The following is a 23,632-nucleotide window of genomic DNA, read 5'->3' as shown; positions in this document are numbered from 1 at the left end:
TTGGACTGAGAGAGAGAGCCTGGTCTCCCAGCCAGGAAAGCTCTGGCTGCCTTTAAAGTAAAGTGTATACTAAATCAATAAAATAAGGGATAGTTTGATTCAATGATGTCCTACTTGCCTATAGGGAAACTAAACACACAAAGTCTAATCACTAGAACCCAAAAGCCACCCTTCCTCCCAGAGCCCTCAAGGAAAATCAGGAAAGGTAACAGGGGAATAATAAGGAGAAGGTCAGGGAGAGGTCAAGAGAAATTAGCTAGGTTCAAATTGTCCAGAGACAAGGCACAGGCCAAAAGCAAAGCCGCAACCCAAAAGCTGAGCTTCAGCTGGACTTTTCGCTCTCTTCTAGCCTCAGCTTCCAACTGAACTCCTATCAGGATTCCAAGGCTTCTAACTGCCAGAAGTTTTCAGTTAACTTTTGCAAAGGCAAAAGGTCCTGTTGCATCTTTGCATTACAGCAAGCACTGTACTAGTTTCTGATGGGGAAATGCACCAACATGCAAGCATGTAAGCAAACAAGTTAATAAGAAAAAGAGAGACATAAATACAGACAGGCAAAGAGAGAGGGTGAGAGAGAGAGACAGATAATAGAATTTGAGTTGAGCAATCGAGAGCTAATGGTTTCAAGAGCAGGGGTAAAGAAGAATATCATAAGAATCAAAAAATGTCAATTCAAAGACACACAGATAGGAAATGAAATACAATATATGGGGAAAAGCAATTAGAACAGTTTAGCTAAAACACAGAGATGGGATCTGGGGAGGGAAGGAGAGGAATATGTAATCTGCCTAAAAATTTAGACAACAATTGTCTTGAGGAGGGCTTTAAATGTCAAACGGCAGCATTTGTATCTGATTCTGGAGGTAACAGAAGGCCCTAAAAACTTCTTGAGCAAGTGAATGATGTGATCAGATGTGTAGTAATATCAGGTGCATAGAATATGAATTAGAGAAGATGGAGGCAGGATGAAAGGAGACCATTTGTTGTTATTCATCTCTCTTTTTGGAAGACAACCAACAAAATCATCGGGTGACGCAGAATAGAAAAAGAAAGTAGTCAGCCTCACTCTTTCTTCATCCAGTGGCAAGATAAAATTCTGGATGACTGGTGATGACCCAGAATGTAGTGGATGACCAGTGGCATCTTAGATGTCTGACCAAGTTCAAAGTGCTCCACAGTCCCTATTTTAGTCACTTTTACAGCCATTAGAATGAATCGTTATCACCCATCTATGCTTCAAAATAGATATACCTTTAATTCACCAATGAATTTGAGGTCTATCAGTTACTCTTAAACTCGTTTAGCCTATTTGCCAAGACAGTTTTGCCAGAGTGTGTTCACTACACATACTATAGCTTCTTGGAGCCACAGATGAGATTTTGGTGACAGATGGAAACCAAAAGTGGATGAGAAATTCTGAAAAAGTTTTGGCAAATCCCCATACCAGTTGTGCTAGTCTTCCATGAACATTCCATATGCCCCCAAGGGCAAAACACCTACAAGTAAAGACTCAAAAAAAGTGAATTGGACACAAATAGTACAAAAATATTTTGAAGAGCTCAAAAAAGACTTTAAAAATCATAGAAGAGAGGCAGAGTAAAAATTGGGGAAATGAGAATAATGCAAAAAAATGAAAAAGACCAATATTTGGTAAAAAGGCACAAAAAATACTGAAGAAAATATCATATTAAAAAAACACATTTGGCCAAATGGTAAAATAAAAAAAAAAAAATTTAAAAGACGCAAAAATCCTCTGAAGAGAAGAAATCCTTAAAAAGGAGAATTGGCCATTTGGGAAGAGGTACAAAACCTCACTGAAGAAAATAATTCCTCAAAAGAAAAAAAAGGGGGAAAGTGCTATAAAAGTTCAATGAAGAAAATAATTCCTTAAAAATTAGAATTAGGCAAATGGAACTTAATGACTTCAAAAAATACAGCAAGGTCAAAAGAATGAAAAAAATAGAAGAAAATGTGAAATCTCATAGAAAAACAATTGACCTAGAAAAGAGATCAAGGGGAGATAATTTAAGAATTGTCAAACTACCAGAGATCCATGATTTTTTTTTAAAAAGAGCTTAGATACCATATTTTTAAAAAATTAAAAGGAAAGCTGCCCTTATATCCTAGAACCAGGGGGTAAAATAGAGATTGAAAGAATCCATCAATCACTACCCGAAGGAGGTTCCAAAATGAAGTCTCCCAGAAATATTATGGATAAATTTCACAGCTCTCAGGTCAAAGAGAAAATACTACAAAAAGTCATAAACTATTCAAATACTATGGAGTCACAGTAAGGATCACATAAGATCTTGCATTTTTCACATTAAAGAAACAAATAACTTAGAATATTATTTTCTGGAAAGCAAAGGAACTAAGATTAGAACCAAAAATAACTCATCCAACAAAACTGAGTATAATTCTTCAAGTGAAAAAAGAAATATCTAATGAAATATAGGACTCTTATACATTCCTTATGAAAATAACAGAGATAAATAAAACATGTTACATTCAAATCAAGACTTAAGAGAAGCATAAAAAGGTAAACATGAAAGAGAAAACATAAGGGAGTCAAGGTTCAAATATTTACATTCCTATGTAGGAAGATGATACTTGAAACTCCTAAGACCTTTATCATTATTAGGTCAGTAAAAAGGAATATATACATAGAGGACACAGGTGTTAGTTGACTATGATGGCATGATCTCAAAAAATAATTAAGCAGGCAGAGATACACTGGAATAAGGGAAAGGGAAAGGAAGAATGAGGGAAATTATTTCACATAAAAAAGGTACAAAAGGAATTGCCTTTAAAGTGGATAGAGAAATGGAGGCATACGAAACAATTTTTAAAACTTATTCTCATCAGAATTTTTTCAAAGATGGAATAACATACACATTTAGTAGGACATAGAATTATATCTTATCCAACAGAGAAGTAGAAAAGGAAGGGGATAGCATAAAGCATTGAGCAGATAGAAAGGAGTACAGATTAAGGGCAACAATGGTCACAAGTAAAACAGACTTTTGAGGAGGCATAGGGCTAAAAGAGAAAAAGAAAGATAAATAGGGTAAATAGGATGAAGGGAAATGCATTTAGTAAACATAACTATTAATGTTAATGGGATAAACTCACCCATAACACAAGAGTATACCAGATTGGATTAGAAATCAGAATTTAACAATATATTATTTACAAAATACACACTGAAAACAAAGAACCAAACACATAGTTAAAAAGGGAGGAGAGGTGGAGCAGAATCTATTATGCATCAGATGAGGTAAAAAAGACAAGGGTAGCAATCTTGATCTCAGAAAAAGCAAAAGTAAATATAGAACTAATTAAAAGAGGAAAACAGGTATATTATATTTTACTAAAAGTTGCCATAGACAAATAATATCAATATAAACATAGGCACCAAGTGGCATAGCATCAAAATTCTTAAAGCAAATGTTAAATAAGTTACAAGAGGAAATCCAAGTAAAACCTAAAAACAAAACAAAAAAAAAACAAAAAAAAAAACACTAGAAATTGGGCTCATGCTCTGAAAGATCTCAAAAAGGAATTTAAAAACCACATAAAGCAGGTTGAAGAAATATGGGAGAAAAAAACAACAGCTTTAAAAATCAAAATTAAGCAACTAGAAAAAGAGACACAAAAAGGTAAGGAAGAAAATGCACTTTAATTACCATAATTTGCCTCTTGGAAAAAGAAACAAAAAAAATCAGATGAAGAAAAGAGTGATTTAAAGAGAAGAATAGATCAAATGGAAAAGGAAAATCAAAATATCATGGAAGAAAATAGGTCTTTAAAAATTATAATTGGACAATTAGAAGCTAATGACTTCACAAGACATCAAGAAACAATAAAACAAAATCAAAAGTGTGAAAAAATAGAATAAAATATGAAATATCTCATTGAAAAACCAACTGACATGGAAAATAGATCTAGGAGAGACAATTTAAGAATTATTGGACTACCAGAAAGTTATGACCAAAATACACAGAGACATAGGGTTGGGACTAAGCTGTTTAAGATGATACATAAAAAACACTTAGGGTAAGAAAAAAAAGAGAAATGGGGGAAAGAAAAAAATGGGGTGAACTATATCACATAAAGGGATGCATGGAGAGGGGAGACAACTATTACAAGAAGTGGAGGATGAGGGTGGTGATGGGTAATACTTAAACCTTACTTTTATATTGGAATTGGTTCAGAGAGAGAAAAACAGCAAGATTATTTAGAGAAATAGAAGGGTATAAGGAAGGGGTGTGTGGGGGGGGAAGTAATATAAAGGAGCAGAAAACAGTGGGGTGATTAAAAGACCCTATTAAGAAGTAGGGGGGAATAAGAAGGTAGGTGATGGGAAAAGGAGTAAAATAAAGGACAGGGAAAAGGGGAGTGATTTTAAGCAAAACACTGGTGTAAATGGAAAGTGTGAAAGGAGAAAGGGCAGGATTAAAAGAGGTAATCAAGATGGAGGGGAATATACTGATGGTAATCATAACTGTGAATGTGAATGAGATGAACTCACCCATAAAATGGAAGCAGATAGCAGAGTGGATTAAAAAATAGAATCCTACCATATGTTGTTTACAAGAAATACATTTGAGACAGGTAGATACACACAGAGTAAAGTAAAAAGCTGGAGGAAAATCTCGGGCTTCATCTGTGAAAAAAAAGTCAGGAGTAGCAATCATGATCTCAGACAAAGCTAAAGCAAAAATAGATTTGATGAAAAGAGATAAGGAAGTTAATTACATCTTGATAAAAGGCAGTATATACAATGAAGAAATATCAGTACTCAACATATATACACCAAATGGTATAGCAACCAGATTTTTAAAGGAGAAACTAAAGGAGGTGAAGGAGGAAATAGATAGTAAAAGTATACTAGTGGGAGATCTCAACCTTCTCCTATCAGAATTAGATTAATTGAAACAAAAAAAATAAACAGGGGATGAATGGAGGTGTGTCAACTTTCTAGTACTTGCTTTAAGCATATTTGTGTCTCTGTTTAAAGAGATAGTAAAGTTACCAGGTTGGTTGGGAGAGAAAATTAAGATTTTTAACCTAAAGTTAGGATTAAACTGAGGATTTAGCTTGAAATTAAGGAAGAATATACAGTTTGTCTTCTCCCAGTTATCACAGAAAATATAGGAGAGAAAAGATAAAAGTACTTTTCCCATACTCTATTTACTGTTATTTGGAAAGTTTTCTACAAAGGTTTTATAGAAAAGTATTAGACTAGAAATGTCTTAAGTCAGAGATTTAAACCAATATATTTTATTAGATGCTAAATAATAGTGGATTGGATAAGCATCTGTTACCAAATGCAATGTATCTATCTTGTTCTCCTCTACTTCAGGTAAGTGGAGATGAGGACAGAAAACTGGACCCAGGTAACAGAATTTGTGCTTCTGGGTTTTCCTAAGAGCTGGGCTCTACAAATCATGTTGTTCCTAGGGCTTCTGGTGACATACATGGTGACTGTCATGGGGAACTTACTCATCATTGTGCTCAGTTGGTCTGACCACCGCCTGCACACTCAGATGTATTTCTTCCTGAGAAATCTGTCTCTGTTGGAATTGATGCTGGTCTCTGTTGTAGTTCCCAAGATGCTGGTCAGCCTCCTCACCAGAGACTATACTATCTCCTTTGCTGGTTGCATCTTACAGTCCTATATCTATTTCCTCCTGGGCACTACAGATTTCTTTCTCTTAGCTGTCATGTCCCTGGACCGCTATCTGGCCATCTGTCGTCCATTACACTATGAAACACTGATGAGTGGTCCCATCTGTGCCCGGCTAGTGATGGCATCCTGGCTTGCTGGATTTTTCTGGATCCTTTGCCCCACTATCCTCATGGCTAGTCTGCCTTTCTGTGGCCCAAATGGCATCAATCATTTCTTCTGTGATAGCTGGCCACTTATGGGACTCTCCTGTGGGGATACTCAACTTCTGGAATTGGTGGCTTTTCTTCTTTCTGCAACATTGCTTCTGGGCTCACTGACTTTGACCTCCAGTTCCTATGCCTTTATTCTTGCCACTGTCTTTCGTGCCCCAACAGCCACTGAGCGGAAAAAAGCCTTTTCTACCTGTGCATCACACCTCACAGTTGTGGTCATATTCTATGGCAGCTCCATCTTCCTGTATATTCGTACATCAGAGGCCCAGTCCATGCTCCTTAATAAGGCAGTCTCTGCCCTGAACTGCATCATCTCCCCACTCCTTAATCCATTCATCTTTAGCCTCCGTAATGACAAAGTGAAGCAGGCCTTACGTGATGCTATGAGGTGGCCCAGAACCATGGGCACAAGATCATGAAGACTTGAGTAAAGGGAGAATATCTGTGGGGAGAAAATGTACATCCTAGTGGGATAGACTCTGTATCCCTAGAAGTCAAACAAGTTCCTACATGCATAAACAAAGATAAAGTCCCTTAAAATAAGAATGTTTTCATCCACCTTATCCATAAAGATAGCAAACATCATCAGCAGAGTCATATTTAAACTGGAATAATTGTAGTGTAGTATAATGGAAAGGGCACTTGAAATCAAGACTTGGATTTGATTCTCAGCTCTTCCCTTTAGTTGCTTTATGGTCTAAGGCAGTGATTCCCAAAGTGGGCACCACCGCCCCCTGGTGGGTGCTGCAGTGATCCAGGGGAGATGGTGATGGCCACAGGTGCATTTATCTTTCCTATTAATTGCTATTAAATTTTTTTAAAAATTAATTTCCAGGGGGCTAAGTAATATTTTTTCTGGAAAGGCGGCAATAGGCCAAAAATGTTTGGGAACCACTGGCCTAAGGCAAATCCTTTCCATTTTCTGGGCCTGAGTTTACTCATTTGTAAGTCCTAATAGATATAAGATTGTGCATTTTATGATATGTCAGGAGCAGAGTTGGAAGTCTCAAAAGTGTGATATCAGAGAAATTCAGCAATCTTTCTGAGATTCAGTTGTCACGTTTCTAAGATGAGACAAGTATTTTGTGGGAAGGTAATGTCTCCACTTAAAAGGGGGGTAAGTGTAGGGGTGGTTAGAAAAAATACTGGACATTGACTCAAGATGATCTAAATTGCAATGCCACCTTTCACTGTGGGCAAGACATTTGACTTCACAACTCTGCTTCATCTATAAAATGGGGATCATAAGACTTATAATGTCTGACAGAGTTATTGTTAGATAAATATATATATAATGTATATGAAGTACTGGCAAATCTTACAAACTCTTAAGGACAAGGAAGGGTTTTTTTTCTTCTCATCCCCCAATTTGCAGTCCAGTTCCTTTCACAAAGTAGTTGTCAAGAAACAAAGTTTCTTGAATTTAATTAATTAGTAGCCATGTTGAATAGAAGCTCTTTAAGTCTGCCTATAAAAGTCATTCTTTCTAAGCTTAATTCTGGTATGTGGACTACATGGAGTTTATGAAATAGATTTATTTTCTCTATAGAACCCCATCTTAAACCAGCCAGAACAGAAGAAAATATAGGAAACAAAAATAAAGGTTCTTACCTGTTTGTTTGTTTTTTAATATAGCTCAGGCAAGAGTAGTTTTCAATTTCTCACTTAGTTTGCATTTTTTTTATTTTCCAGTCAATGCATCAAAACTGTAGTAGAAAAAAGAAACAATAAATTTAGGATAAAGATTAAAAAGAAACTTATTGTTCTTGTAAGTCAGAAAAAGGAGAGATTAGTTAACAGTATTTTTTCTGTTAACCAACTGAGTTTTCCCTACAAGCAATTTCCAATAATTTACATTGACTTGCCTTACAATTGCAGATATCTGTATATGTTTATGTAAATATATGTATATGAGAGCATGTGTATATGTATGTACATGAGTGTTTGCACATACACCTAAGAAAAATAACTGCTATTTTACTGGATCACAAATTAAGTTTATTGTACTGTATTAGCCTGAATATAATACAATCCCAAATATAGTGAATCCCAAGTATTTTGAAGGGTAACTCAGAAAGAGGAAACACCCATTTTATTTTCTCCTTTTAAATTACAACTTTCTCTTAACTCATTAATAATACAGACACTTCATATCAATATATTATATGTGTTTTTCAAGGATCTAAAAACAAGTTAACTTAGAAGTTTAAATGCCAACACTTTTATTAAATATGTATTACTTTTTTAAAATACTTGTGAGAAACTACCTTCCAATATTTAATCAAGTTGTCCTTCCTCTTCTATTTCCTCATCTCCTGAAAGTGGAAAGATTATCTGAGTCATCACTGTCACCCTCTTTTTCCCACAAAACACCATCTTCACTACCATCCATACTGTTTGATATACAACATTTTTAAAATCCAAGCACAATGGACTCCGTGGAGATTTTGTCCCAAGTGGTTTTGATCCAGTTCCCTAATACAGTGACCAGCAGTTTCTTTATTTTTCCTGATGGAGTAAATTCACGGTTTCCAGCCAATATCTACTTGTTATATTCTTTCCTCAAATGATCTTTAAATGGCTTATTAATTACTACATCCAACACTTTTAAGTCATTCCTTTTGTTATAACAACTAGGTCGTGTACATTTCAGCAATTCTCTTCTTCACATTTTCAGTCAGGAGACATTCCTCTCTGACACAGTAACATACCCAGACGCCTATCCCAGAACACAATCAACCAATCAAACACAAGTTCTTCATTCATCTATCCCTTTTCCTGTACATGAAAGATCACTCCTGATGGTAACTTTTCCTTAGGTAATGTTTTACACCTTCAAATTACGAAAGGAGTCAGTTTTCCCCCATCAGCTGTGACTGTGAGCATCACAGTCATTCTAGTTTTCTCATTTCCAGTAGTTTAATCAACACTGATTTGGTACCTTTAGTATTAACGGTGACATTTGATGGAATATCAAAACAAATGTTTGGTTGGCATTTCCCATCTGCCCCAGGAGATAGCCATGCTTTTTACATATCCTGAGGTGCATAATACACAACTTATGGTTTCAAAGCTGGAAGTGCTCAAATATAGTGTGAATGTAATTTTCAAAGGCACATATTGGGCACTATATTTGGGCTAATATGTTAACTATTTAATACATTCAGTTCTCAGATATGGGTATACAAGTGTATTTATTGATGATAAATGTTTAGAATATAATTTACTTTTCGTATCTTATGGAAAAATAGTAGAAGACTAAGAAATGTCTTATAAAATAAGAGCTCATGGAAGGAAAGAGGAATTTAGGGAAAGCTTGACAAGAATTCCGAAAAACAAAATCATCTTCAGGGTATTTCAGAATGAAAAGGATGAGATTGAGAGAAGGGAACAAGCATTTATTAAGCACTACTAGGTGCCAGGCACTGTTCTAAGTAAGCACTTTATAAATATTATGTCATTTGATCCTCACAGCAACCCTATGAGATGGGTACTAACATTATCCCCCTTTTACAACTCAGGATATTGAGACAGCCAGAGGTTAAGCAATTTGCCTTATTTGAGGCTGGATTTGAACTTACTGATTCTAGTACTGATTCCACACAATACGCTGTGCCACCTACCTGTCCCAGAAGAAAAAGGAAAGGGATGAAAAAAAAGTTTAAAATAATTTATGACAAACTCTTTTCATTATCAAGGAGAGAAAAGTAAATGGATTTAGATTTTGACATTTTATGCCAAGATGTACTTCTTTAGGCAGTGAAAATGGCATAGAAGAAAAAAAGTAATAAAAATAACTGGAAGAAAACAAACATATAACATATATGCATGTTTACATATATATACATATATATACACATACACAGAGAGAGAATCCCAAAATATAATTTTTGAAGTATTAAGGATATCTTAATATCTCAAGATATCTGAAAAAGACAAAGGTATCAAAGCAGGGCAGATCTCAGACCTTACTAGAAGCCCCTTTCAAAAAAATTGCTGAGAAATAGGTTAAGATTTCCATGATGCAATCTTTCTTATGCATAGAATTGATTCTGTGCTTTTACCTAAATGTTCATGATTTTCTGAAGGCTTACTGTATAAAACTGAAAATTTGTCTGGCATTTGAGGCTTCACACAATTTGGCACTATACCCTTTCAATTTTGTCATATTGCTTTTCTCCTTGTATTTCTGTGCTGGAGCCAATATTTACCTCAGATTGTAATGTCTTCTATCTGCATCCGTCCTCTAAAGCCTGGATCCATTGGCATGTTCTCCTTATGTAATGCCCTTGTAACTAACAACCTTACATTTCTGGACTAACACAGAACTTTGTTTTCTACTTACCTAATGATTCACATTAAACTAATGAATCTATGAGAACTCACTGTGCTTGTGTCTTATTTTCTCCCAAGTGGATTATAAAAGCAACATCTCTTTTACTTGAACTATGTTTCTTTCTTAGTTACTGGCATGATTCTTGATATAAAGTGATGCCTTCATAAGTGAATAAATATTTGTTGAATAAAGGAGTGAATGGAAGAATGAGTGGAAAAACATTTCCAAATTGGGTTTTCTTCTTTGAGAGAGAATCAAAATAAAAGAGAAATGGTTTCAAAGCTAAAAAAAAAAAACAAAGATTTCCACGATAGCTAAAAGCCATCTCCCTTAAATCACATGGCTGGTCTCCTTTGGCCATGAATACAAGTTCCAAGTTGTCTAAAAGTTCAGTTTAGACATTTTTTTTCCACACATCTGAAGCTGAAAGATCCTGTGAGCAATGGAGAAACAATAAACAACGTATTCTGACTACTTCATAGCTTTGCTAAATCTAAAAGAACATCTCAAAGACATTGTCTGATTCTCATATACATCTTCCCACTATAGTGCTGCTGGTTTAATGCTCCTCCTTCCCTCTTGTGAATATGTGCCTCCTCCATAGTTTCTTCATGGCTTCAATCACTTCCTTGTTCCTCAGGGTGTAGATGGCAGGATTGAGCATAGGGGTGACCATGGTGTAAAGGACAGAGACTGCCTTGTCCATAGGGAAGGTCCGAAAAGGCCGAGCATAGATATAGATACAAGGAACAAAGATCAGGGTCACGACAGCAATGTGGGAGGCACAAGTGGACAACGCTTTGCTCCGGCCCTCTCGGGAGTGGCTCCGAAGCATAATGAGAAGAGCTGTGTAGGATCCCAGGAGTACCAGGAAGCACATCAGCGTGACCAGGCCATTGTTGGAGACCATTAGCAGCTCCAGTGCAAAAGTATCTGTGCAGGCCAGCTTGATCAACTGGGGAACATCACAATAAAAGTTGTCTAATTTGTTGGGTCCACAAAATGGCAGTTGGACAGTCAGGGCAACCTGAACAATTGAGTGGATGAAGCCTCCCACCCAGGAACCTGCCATAAAGAGTCCACAAACTCCCTGATTCATTATAAGTGGGTAGCGTAGGGGCTGGGAGATGGCAACATAGCGGTCATATGCCATGACTGTGAGGAGAAAGATTTTGATGCCCCCAATGAAATGGAAAAAAAAGAGTTGAGTGAGGCAACCTCCAAAGGAGATGGTTGGGTTGCCAGAGAGTAGGTCAGCCAGCATCCTGGGGGAAGTGATAGAAGAGTAGCAGAAGTCAAGGAAAGAGAGGTTGGCAAGAAGAAAGTACATGGTTGTGTGCAAGTGGGGGTCAGAGGACACAATGGCTACAATAAGTAGATTCCCCATGACTGTAAAAAAGTACACAGTGAGAAATACCATAAAGAAGAAAATCCGGAGCTCCCATGCCTGGGAAAGACCCAAGAGTAGAAATCCTGTCACCTGAGTATGATTGACTGGATTCATCAGCTTTGATGTGTTTCTGGAGAGAAACCTGTTGGGGAAATGTGCAAAACCATCAGTGATTCCATCAGTAGGTTCATTCAGATTGTTCCCTCAGGGTCATGCTAAGTTTCATTATTAACAATCATGTTTCCATTTCTATTAAGATTTGACTGTCAAAATCATTGCACAGAAGGCAAGGGAGCTGGTTGCTCCTGAAACCAAGAGAAGTTGGAAATAACCTCTCTTTTCCCTCCTGGTATGGCTGAAAGAGCCCTCTCTAAAAATATTCAGTTCTCCAAGATTTGGATGAACTAAAAGAACATGCCCACAAAGGATTAAGAAAAGGTTGCTTAGGAAGAGAAGCCGCTGAGATTAATGAAGCAGCTTCTGGGAGACAATCGTGAGTACAATGGGTGAAGGCCATGGCTTCAAGATGAGCAATCAAAAATTCCAGAAACAGGTTAGGAGATCCAAAAGAGACCATAGCAATAAATGTAGATAATCGACAGCAAAGGTCAGCAGAGAGGAAAAAGAAAGCTTACTCAGATGCAAAATGAGTACCAATCCCAAGGAAAGGACAAAAGATAGCTGATATACCACTGGCTCTGGGACCCACAGTAATAATGATACATTAAAGCTGCTGAGTATCACCTGATGGTGTTGTTATTTTTTGGCAAGGATTGTGACCCAAATAGAAGGGAAGGAACCCTTAGTGTGATGGGAACAGTTATTCCCTTTTGCACATAGTAAGTGCTTAATAAATTCTTTGTTTATGTCTTTCTGTCTGTTTCTCCCTCTATATAAGTGGGTAGTGTAGCGGCTGGGAGATGGCAACATAGCGGTCATATGCCATGACTGTGAAGAGAAAGATTTTGATGGCCCCAATGAAGTGGAAAAAAATTGTTGAGGGAGGCAACCTCCAAAGGAGATGGTTGGGTTGCAGGAGAGTAGGTCAGCCAGCATCCTGGGGGAAGTGATAGAAGAGCTCTCTCTGACTTGTCTTTATTGAGTATCTCTGTTCTCTCTGACTCTCTCTCTGTCTCTCTATCTCTATCTCTTCTCTGTCTGTCTCTCTCCCCCACATGCTTTGTGAAAAAAAATTATTTTAAGATCAAATATCTTGGTAGCCTTGTTTGCTTACTAGGGGGCAATTAAATACCACATAAAGCACTGGGCTGAAGTCAAGAAGATCTGAGTCCAAATTTGAATTCAGTCACTCACTAACTGTGTGACCCTGGGCAAGTCACTTAGCCCCATTTACCTCAGTTTCCTCATGTGTAAAATGAGCTGAAAAAAGGAAATAGGGTAAACCACTCCAGTATCTTTGTCAAGAAAATTCCAAATGGACTCACAAAGAATAGGACACAACTGAAACAAGTAAATAGCAAAAGGAGAACCAAAAGTCAAAAGTCTGACATTCCTAAAGAGTCTTTTGAGTGAAGAAAGATGCAACAAATACAATATACTATTTATTAAGTATTAAAAAGCTATATATGTCCAGGAATTCAGTTCTAATGCTATGGGTTATACTATAAACCCTTTTCCTGATAGAAAGAAGCAGGAAGGATCTCCCCATGGGGGGGGGGGGGGAAGGAAAAATCTCAATTCAGTATCAGTTCTTTGCTTTACATAATGAATTTGATTTGGATAAATTGTGAATAAATTATTTTTTTAATAAACCGAACATTTTAAGTGCAATAATTTCCTACCTCCATGCCTTTGCTTATATCATTCCCTACATATGACAAGTCATACCCACTCACCTCCTTATGAAGATTTCCTGACAATCTTCTGAGACAAAATTTGATTTGAAATACCTACAAGAAACCTTCCACTCCCTTACTCATCAATTACCTTTCCTTCCTCTCATAGAACATTTCTGTAACTTTTATAAATGCAGGTACCATAGTTGTTTCATAATATATTTATTTCCACTTTTTAAAATTCTTAACACCAACTGAGAAGTTTCTAAAGAGCAGAGAACATGACTTCTTTATCTTTTATGTCATCAGCAAATTGTAGAGTATCTTGTCATTCAATTAATCAAATAAGCAGATACTAAATGCTAAGTACTTTGCTGGAAAATAGAAATACAGAGAAAAAAACAAAATTGTCCACTGTGATTGAGGAACTCGTATTGTATATGTAGATATACATATTTAAGTATAAATATTATTTGTGTATAAGCATATAAATAAATAGAGGCACTAGCAGCTAAAGAGCACTTAGGCTCAAACTTGAAGGAAGCTACCAATACTAGAGACACAAGTGAGTGGGGATTGCATTTCAGGCATTGGGAACAGGCTATGCAAAGACATGAAGATAATAGATGGAATTCCATGGGTGATGGGCTTATTCACCATTTCTAGAAATACAGGATAGGAAGAAGAGTGCTGTGTAAAAGAACTAAGAAGGACATTTACGTTAAACCATAGTAACATAGAGAAGTGGGGTGAGGAAGAATGTGTAAATAAGACTACAAAGGCAGATTGGAGTGAGGTTATGAAGGGTTTTAATTGCCAATCAAAGCAATTGATATTTGATCCTAGAGTGTACCCAGGAAGTCACTGGAGTTACATGGGTAGACCTCAACTTTTGGGAAATCACTTTGGAAGTTGTGTGGTGAGTGAATTTGTATAGAGAAAGACTTAAGTCAGAGAGACAAATTGGGAGATTATTACTATAGTTCAGGACCCGACCTCAAAGGGTTTATATTTTAATAAGAGGGATGTATCATGTATCTGAATATGCATACAGTGTAAAGTGTGATTGGGTGATGGTAACATCTAGATAAATTGCTCTAAGAAAATTTGAAGAGAGTAAGATCAACTAGAAGGGCAGCAGTGAAGGCTGAAGTAAGAGACATAGCTGAGCTAGGTCTTGAAGAAAGAGATGGATTTTAATGGGTTGTGATATGAATGAAAAGTGCTGAATTAAGGGGTGGAGATGTTTTCTTGTTTATACTAAAGAGTCCCTTTTGGTCACTGAGAAAGTAGAGAAGGACCTAATTTAGCAACTGTCTGTCTCTGTTCCTAAATTAAAGGGAATTTTCCTGCACATTTGCTCTGTGGGAGCAGGTTAAGCAGTGAGAGATAGTCCCGAGCCAACTACTGCTTACTAAAGACCTTTTAGGTTCATAGGATCTGCCCTTCTGATAGACCCTAAATGAATGTTGGAAACCTACCTCTCCCAAGCATCTACAGTTGTTTGTTCCACAAAGGAGCTACTGGTCATTAAATAAATAGCATTAAATAAAAAGAACGACGGCATACATTTATTTATACAGTGATTTACAATCTACAAAGTACTTTACATCCATTATTTCACCAGATCCCGAAGATAAACTGTATTTGTTATGTTCCCTATTGCATATGGAAACTGAAGCACACAGAGGTTTGAAAACATGTTCAAAGTTAGATATTGTAAAAAAAAAAATCTTAATAAAAGTTTGAGCCTGGATTCCCAATGGTATCTCCTGACTCCACGTCATGAGTTCAAATTGAGGACAGAGTTTTCATAAAATTAGAGTATCAGAACTGAAATAAGTTGCAGAGGACATCTGGTCCCAACCCTCACCAGAACAAAACTCTCTTCAACACAATTTCACTAAGTGGTCTGCTAGACATTACTTGAAGACTTCTAAGGCATGAGAACCCACTGCTTCTTAAGTCAGCCCAATCAACTTTTGCATAAGTTGAATGAATAGGAGCAGCTTCCTAAAGCCAAACCTAAGTCAACTTCCTTGCACCTTCTACTATTTTTCCTAATTCTGACCTCCAGAATCAAGTAGAACAGTGTCTAATTCCCCTTATAGGTGACAACTGCTCAAATATTTGTAGAGAGCTATCATATGCACTCCTCTCCCCTTTCATTCTTTTCTTCGGGCTAAATATTCCCAATATTCACAATTAGTCCTCATGTGGCATTAAATATCAAGGCTCTTGAACATCATGGTAGCCCCCTCTGGATTCTTTCCAGTTTATCAAAGTTTTAACTAAAATGTGGCAACCAGAAATAAATATGATGCTCTAGATGTGGTCTGACTGGGACAAAATACATACACTTGATCATAATACTGAATATTGTGCTTCTTTTAATGCAACCCAAGATTGCCTCATCCAGGGACACAGGTGTCTTGGCTAGTCCACAAATAAAATACTCCATCTCTTCACTCTAGGGACTTTCTCTGGTGGTCCACCATACCTGGGACACTCTCCTTCCTCTCTTACCAACTTCCCTGGCTTTCTTTAAATTCCAAATAAAATCTCATCTTCTACAAGCAGCCTTGTCCTTCTCCTCTTAATTCTAATGCCTTCCCTTTCTTATTTCCTATTTATATAGTATAAAGCTTGTTTATGCATGCATTTATTTCTTATCTCTCCCATTAGATTGTGAACTCCTAGAGGGCAAAGACTATCTTTTACCTTTTTTTTTTTTTTTTTTTTTTTTTTTTTTTTGTATCTCCAACACTTAGCCAATATCTGGCTCAGAAAAGGCACTTAAGTACAAGTTTGTTCTTGTAACTTTTATATTCAAGGTGTAGGGTATGAAAATGCAGAACTTAAGGAGAGCTGTTGTCCTCTAAACTGAAGTTATTTCTAACTATTGACTTTTACAGGTTTTCCTTTAAAGATGTTTGTGTGCTTTTAATTGATAACTAACTTCTTGCTGCTGCTGTATGGTAAAATATTAATATATTTTTATCATTAAACTGCTGCATGACTATCAAAAAAAGAAAAGAAAAGGCACTTAATAAGTGTTTCTTGATTGATTGATTTTAGCTGTCATATCACTCAGTTGACTCATACTGAATCCACTAAAAACCCAAGATCTTTTGCAAACTTATGTTAATATGTTCATTTTTTCCATTCAATTCAATTCAGTAAGCATTTAAGGGTTTAAAATGGACCAGGCTCTCTGGTTGATACTCAGGATCCTAAAACAATAGATTCTACCCTCAAAAAGCTTACATTCTAACTTTTGCCCAGTCTCCCTAAGGAGAGAGTAAGCACAATCCAGGTGAGTTTTGTACTCTCTTCTTAAATTCTCCAACCACTCTAGCCATGTCACTCTTTACCCTTGATTGGACATGTATATGAGAAAATACTGAGCATGTTTGACCTTCAGCTGCCAAAGAACTATTATCACACCAGAGAGCTGCAAGCAGAAAAACTCGGTGGGGAAGGACCAAATTAAAATGTAATTGGGAAACATTTAACAATATAAATAAGGATACAATACTGCAAGTTAGTTTGTGGTTCTCTTAGTCCCTATGCAGTCCAGGGGATCCATTTCTATTTGACTTCCATATTATTGCTTGCTGTGATTAACAAAGTCCTTCCCAGGAGCCACAGAGTCTACCTTCCCCTACCTATTGGGAAATTCACTTGCTTCTTCTTCCTGCAGTTCTACTGCCAGGCCAGATAACAACTTCACAGGAAAGAATTTTATCCGCCATCTATCTGACGCATTATCCAAAAAATAAAAATACTTTATACAACATGGCTTTTAGGAATGGCTCTAATAAAGCTGGGTCTCCCAATAAATAGATCGCTGGGCCTGGAGTCAGGAAGACCTGAGTTCAAATTCTGTCTCACACGCTTAATAACTCTCTGTGTCCTTGGACAAATCATCTAACTTCTGTTTGCCTCAGTCTTCAACTGTAAAATGATAAAAAAATAATTATTGCATGTTCCTCCCAGAGTTAATGTGAGGATGAAATGAGATAATATTTGTAAAGTGCTTACTACAGTGACTAGAACATAATAGATACTAGATAAATGTTAGCTATTATTAGGAGTACTGTAAAATGGTCAATCTGTCTTTGCCTGAAGACCTCTAATGAGGGGGAAACTACTACCTCCAGAGGTGGTCATTTTGCAATAGCCTGACATGTAAGGAAGTGTTTCCTTATGTTAAAACCTCAACTTGCCTTTTTGGCAATCCTCCCAGTCCTCTTAGTCATTCTACCTGGTGGCAAAGAAAACAAGTTTAATTCCATTTTTATATAAGTCCTTCAAATATTTGAAGAGGAGTCTTCTGTTCTCCAGACTAAACATTCCAAGGTCCTTCAGCCAATTTTCTTATGGCATGTACTTAAAGCCCTTCAGCATTCTGGTTGCGTTCCTTTGCATATTCTCTACATTATCCATGTCTTTCCTCAAATATGACACTCAAGACAGAAAAGACTTCAATAGGGACTCATTTATGGTAACTCAACACACCAGAATTCAGGTATATGTGATTGACAATTGAAAAAAATTAAGGCTGAAAAATACTTAAAATAAAAAAAAAATTTAATTACCAACTAAATTCACACCATTTTCCCCAAGTGTTTTTAAAGTCTTATCGCAGTTCACCCAATCATGCTCATTCTCATTCTGAGGAATATGAAGTGTGAGTCATTACATTATTTTGAGCCAACCATTAGATCCTGCATTAGTCTATGACCAGAGTTCTGGCTTCTAACAAGTCCTATCTGAGTTAGAGCAATGCTTCTCTTTGTTTCATTATTATTGTTATTAATAATGGCCCCAAAGTATAAGAGTAGTGTTGCTGGTAGCTCTGATAAGGATAAGAAAAGTTGTAAAATGCCTAGGAATGTTTGTAAAAGAAATGCTTCTTAACTAATGGCATGCGTTATTATGTGAAATTTTCAATATACAAAGGGTCTTGGAACACATTGGTCACTTAAAACAAGGTCATACTGTACTACAGAAACAGAACAGGATGGAGTGCAATCAGATGATCCATTCCGTATTCCTGGAAGCTCTTCTTCTCTTAACATAGTCCATTATCACATAATGTGATTTTTGCCTGCCATATCACAAAGATAATTTGTATCAAGCTTTCAATGCATCCAAACCCTGAAATCATTTTCAGACAAACTAACTATGCCTCCCACATTTTGTACTTGGAAAACCAATTCTTGGAACCCACTTGGGATGGCTTTATACCTGTTAAAATTCATCTTCTATTTTATCAAAATCTCTTTAAATCTTGACACTTTCATGCAGATGTGTTAGATATTTTTCTTGATTTGGGGTCAGTCATTTGCAAATTATTAAGCATATCATTTGTTCTTTAAATCAGATAATTAATAAAAATGTTTAGTAGCATGGGGCCAACCAAAGATTTTCTAGATATTCCACTATAAACCATTCTATACAAACACTGAATCATTAATAACTACTTTTTTTGGACTGACCTGTCAACCAATTGTAAATATATCTAATTTTACTTTTGACTAACTTACATTTTGCTATCTTTCCACAAAAATAGCATGTCAGATATTTTACTGAAGTTTTTGCAAATTACATAAAAAGCATTCTCCCCATCTACCACTTTGTTTAATCTTCCAGAAAAACAATATGATTAGCAGAGCATGCTATCTTCATGAAGCTATGCTGGCTTTTTGAGATCAACACTTCATTTTCTAGATATTCTTTAACCAAATTTTTAAGAATTCATTCTAGAATGTTGACAGTAATTGAAGTCAACTGCATTTATCAATAATTTAATAATTTTCTTCCTTTCCCTTTTTTGAAAAGGTGGAAAGGAGATTTGCCCCTTTCTAATCCATAACACCTCTCCCAAACTATATTTCCTTTATCTTACAGTGTTCCCAGAACAGTATGACTTCTACTGTTTTTCTTTTCACATACAGATCTGTTATACCTCTCTCCTACTTCTCTATTGACCTATTGCTCCTTTATTCTTCCCTTTCTTTTTTCTTTACACTAACAGTTCAGTATGGGGCTGCTTTTCACAAAGTATTAGTCAAACACATTTCATCACCAACAAGGTATGTATGTTTAAAATAAACCTATATGTATGGCACAAAAGTTCACATTTATATAATCCCCTAGATACAACACTTTTGTAGAATTAATTTATCAGATCCTCCTAAAAGTCTTTTAAAATAGATGGTATAAATGTTATTATTCCCAGTTAAGGTAGGGGCAATTTAATAGTAGAAACAGGACTAAAATTTAGATTTTCTTTTTTTCCTTTTTTTTTAAACTCATACTTTTCATCTTAGAATCAATAGTGGTAGGACTAGGCAGTGAGGCTTAAGTGATTTGCCCAGAATAACAGAGAGGAAGTGTCTGAGGTCAAATTTGAACCCAGAACCTCCCTTCTCTGGGCCTGGCTCTTAATCCACTGAGCCACTCAACTGCCCCTACAATTTAGATTTTCTAATATTAAATCTAATGCCCTATCAATTAAATCTAATGCCCTATCAATAAGATCATAATATTCTCCATATATGACCAAATGGAATTAATTTAATTATATGTAGGTACTTTGGAATATTTCAGGTGATTGACCATCATTTGCCAACTTTAGTACAGTAGAAAGAAAACTATCTCTGGAGTATTTTCACAGGTTCATATTTTGCTTCTAACTACCTGTGTGACCTTCAGCAAATCACTTGGACTTTCTTATGCCTTGGTTATTTCCTGGAGGCATATTACACATTTAATAAAAGCTAGTTGACTAACAGATTCTAAGTCATAGTTTCCTTATCTATAAAATGAGGGGACTGGACAAGTCAAACATTTCAAATTCTAGATCTACTATCCAAGATCAGTCAGAAAGATTCTCTGATGGAGACAGACATTGAGTTCCAAAAATGGCTCTGTAGAGGGGGAAAAAAAGCACCACCACCACCAATCACCACCTAGGAAAATTATTAATGTTCTGACCCAAAGTAGTACAAGGAAGTAAAGGCACTTCTAAAATAGTAATTGTGACATTTTCTCAATTGCCTTTTCTGCTTCTTTAGTTTCATTCTTTCTGGTACATTTGCAATAATTCTGTAGTCCCAGCCACTTCTCTTGGTTCCAAGTCACTCAGAGAAACTCAGAGACCTCAGAGGTTTTTCTGTTCCAAACTATACCTGAAGGGAGACCTCTGACCCACGTCACCTCCAATTATCTCTATCAATGAATCATCTAGGCTCCAAAAGTGAAGATATCAACTAAATACCTTAATACCAGAGAAAGGCTTTCCATTTTTGAACAAAACTAGTTGTTGGGAAGTTTTTCTTAAATGGAGTCAAAATTTGCCTCTTTGCAACTGCCACTTATTGCTCCAAATTCTGCTCTCTTGGCCTGTTACACTTCTCCCTTACTCTTCCATTGACCTATTGTTACTTTTCTTCTTCCTTTCCTCTCCAGAGCCAAATAGAACAAGTCTCTTGCAAAAGACAGCCCTTCAAATATTTAAGACATCTTAAATAATTAAAGGCATCTAGCATGGCATGCACACACCACTACTGCAGCTTATCATCTTCTTATTTTGTTACTATTCATTCATTTCAGTCATGTCAAATTCTATGTGACTCCATTTGGGGTTTTCTTTAAAGAGATACTGGAGTGGTTTGTCATTTCCTTCTCCAGGTCATTTTATAGATAAGGAAACTGAGGCAAACAGTCTTAAGTGGCTTGCCCAGGGTCACACAGCTGGTAAGTGTCTGAGGCCAGATTTGAATTCACAAGATGAGTCTAGTACTTTATCCACTGAACCACTTAGCTGCCCAGGATCTCCTTACTATGTATTCTTAAATCTTTCAACAACGTTTCATATGGAATGGTTTCAAATTCCCTCATCAACCAAGTTGCCATTCTTTGGACTCATTCCAATTTATAAGCAATTTTCCTAAAAGATGGCATCTAAAGTTCAGCAAAATACTCCATCTGTAGTTCAGCTGGGACAGCATACAGTAGGATTATCAGATCCCCTCTTTCCAGTTATTCTGTTTCTCATAATGTGTCATGAAATCAGCTCATATTGGTTCCTGGGGCATTCTTCCTTCTTTCTTCCCCTCTATAATTCTCTTAATGCTTCTTTTCCCATTTCTCATATTCCCTGCATTTACACAAGTGGAGAAGAATGAGAACATTCCAGACAAAGAAAGGACTGTTTGATTTGTTAGAAACTCCCTTCGTTCTTTCATTCTTCCCACCTGCCACCTCTAGTGCTTTGGGGAATGGGCAAGCTGAAGAACTATGCATTTGGTTAGGACAATGTGTTCTTGCTACTGGTGGGGTCTATGAAGACTTTCCAGCTAGGCTAAGGCAGCTCAGCCATAGGGGGAAACAGCACTGGCTTTGTCTTACCAAGCCCTGGCTTCAAAACCCAGGCTTGCTTCTGTACACCTGTGAACTCTTGGGTAAGTTATAACATTCTCTGGGCTTGTTTCCTCATCTGTAAAATGAAAAGGTTGGACTAGGTGATATGTAAGGTCCCTTTCAGCTCTTCCTCTAAGTGTCTTAAGCAGTGGTTGGCAACACATGGCTCTCTAGCCATATCTGGCTCTTTTGAGGGCCATATCTGGCTCTTTCTGCAGGAGCCATAAAGTCAATTTTTTTTTCAGGCGCTGTTACAGGAGTGCACTGTGAGCACTGTACGGCTCTCACAAAATTACATTTTAAAAAATATGGCATTTATGGCTCTCACAGCCAAAAAGGTTGCCAACCCCTGGCCTTAAATATCCAGCATTTATAAGGGGAAGGGAGAAACTATTTTTTATTTACTCGAGGTCATAAAATTCAATGCTACAAACATTTATTATGCAGTTATGTGCTGAGAGTGGGATGGTACATTTCTTCATTTGAAATAATATCCAGAGGGCAATCAGGAGACTCGGTGGATTGAGTCAGGCCCAGAGATAGAAAGTCTTGGGTTGAAATAGGACCTTAGATACTTCCTAGCTATATGAACCTAGATAAGTTACTTAGCTCCCACTGTTTAGCCCTTATCACTCTTCTGCCTTGGAACCAATACACAATACATTGGAACAATACATTCTAAGATTGAAGGTATGGGTTTAAAAAAAAAAAGGAAAGAATATCCACCCCCTTCTTCTTGCCCCACCACTAGATATCTCACTCCCATATAGGGCAAAGCCTTGGCAAAATTATAAAGCGAATGGAATTTCTGATATGCTCTCCCTTCCACTTCAGCCCTTTTCTGTATTTCCCTCACTTTTTTTGCCTTGGTGGCACTTCCTCTCTCTCCTCTCCACTCCCAACTCCTAGTAACTTCCCATCTTTCCTATGTCTCCAACTCACATCCAAACCTCATTTCCTAAAAGGTTGTAATAAACTCACCCATTCTGCTGTGCAAAAGACTGTTAATACTTCATTTGCTATCCTCACCTTGAAGTGTTTGCCTTTAAAAGTCAAGTGTTGGAAAGACCCAAGAACTTGACATCTGAAGACCAAGCCTCTGTTCTGTCATCTGCCAGTTTTTTTGATAATTATTCATCATTTCTCCTTGGACAAATATCTATAAAGGTCCTTTTGACTCTAACTTTCACAAATACTGGAATGTATATTATATTACATCCACATGAATGCTTTCATGAGCCTTTCTAAGAGTTAATATTTGTTGTAGGTAGGTCAAGTATCATGGTACCCATATTACAGATGAAGAAACTGAGTCTCAGAGAAACTCCACTCAAGGTCATATATCTAATCTAGTAAGTATTCTTAGCCAGACATCATGGTACAACAGAAATTAGATCTCAAGTCAGAAGGCCAGAGTTTGACTGTTTGCTTTACTACTTTTATTACTTTTTTAGGTCATATTCAGCATATCATTTAATCTTTCTGCAATTCATTCCTCCTCTATAAAATGAGAAGGACTGGATCAGAAGAGTTGGTCTAAATCTGGTAGAATCTCTAAATATATGGTCCTGTGCTAAATTCAGGGCTTTTTTTTTCACTATACGTGTGAGTATGTGGGAGTTTCAAAGGTGATTTCCAAAGCCAAATCCACCTCACATACACCCCAACCCCTCTCTCCCACAAGAGCTCTTCTCAAGAGACTTAAGGTATCTCTGTGAAGCCATGTAGGAGAAGGATTAGAAAGGAGGAGTGGCTCCTTAGGATTCTTTGTAT

At 36.7% G+C, this 23,632-nt stretch overlaps 2 protein-coding genes across 2 annotated transcripts; one reads left to right on the top strand and one right to left on the bottom strand.

The window, feature by feature from the left end:
- The first annotated feature begins 5,375 nt into the window (after positions 1-5,375).
- Positions 5,376-6,323, top strand: LOC123239786 (olfactory receptor 6T1-like). Its single transcript, XM_044667080.1, has one exon. The coding sequence runs from the start codon at positions 5,376-5,378 to the stop codon at positions 6,321-6,323; it is 948 nt and encodes a 315-aa protein (XP_044523015.1).
- Positions 6,324-10,799: 4,476 nt separating this feature from the next.
- Positions 10,800-11,744, bottom strand: LOC123241384 (olfactory receptor 4D5). Its single transcript, XM_044669041.1, has one exon. The coding sequence runs from the start codon at positions 11,742-11,744 to the stop codon at positions 10,800-10,802; it is 945 nt and encodes a 314-aa protein (XP_044524976.1).
- Positions 11,745-23,632: the final 11,888 nt, after the last annotated feature.

This window comes from Gracilinanus agilis, chromosome 3 (assembly GCF_016433145.1).
Source record: "Gracilinanus agilis isolate LMUSP501 chromosome 3, AgileGrace, whole genome shotgun sequence".
NCBI lineage: Eukaryota > Metazoa > Chordata > Mammalia > Didelphimorphia > Didelphidae > Gracilinanus > Gracilinanus agilis.
The sequence above is the reverse complement of the archived record's forward strand: the minus strand, read 5'-3'. Positions and strand labels throughout refer to the sequence as shown.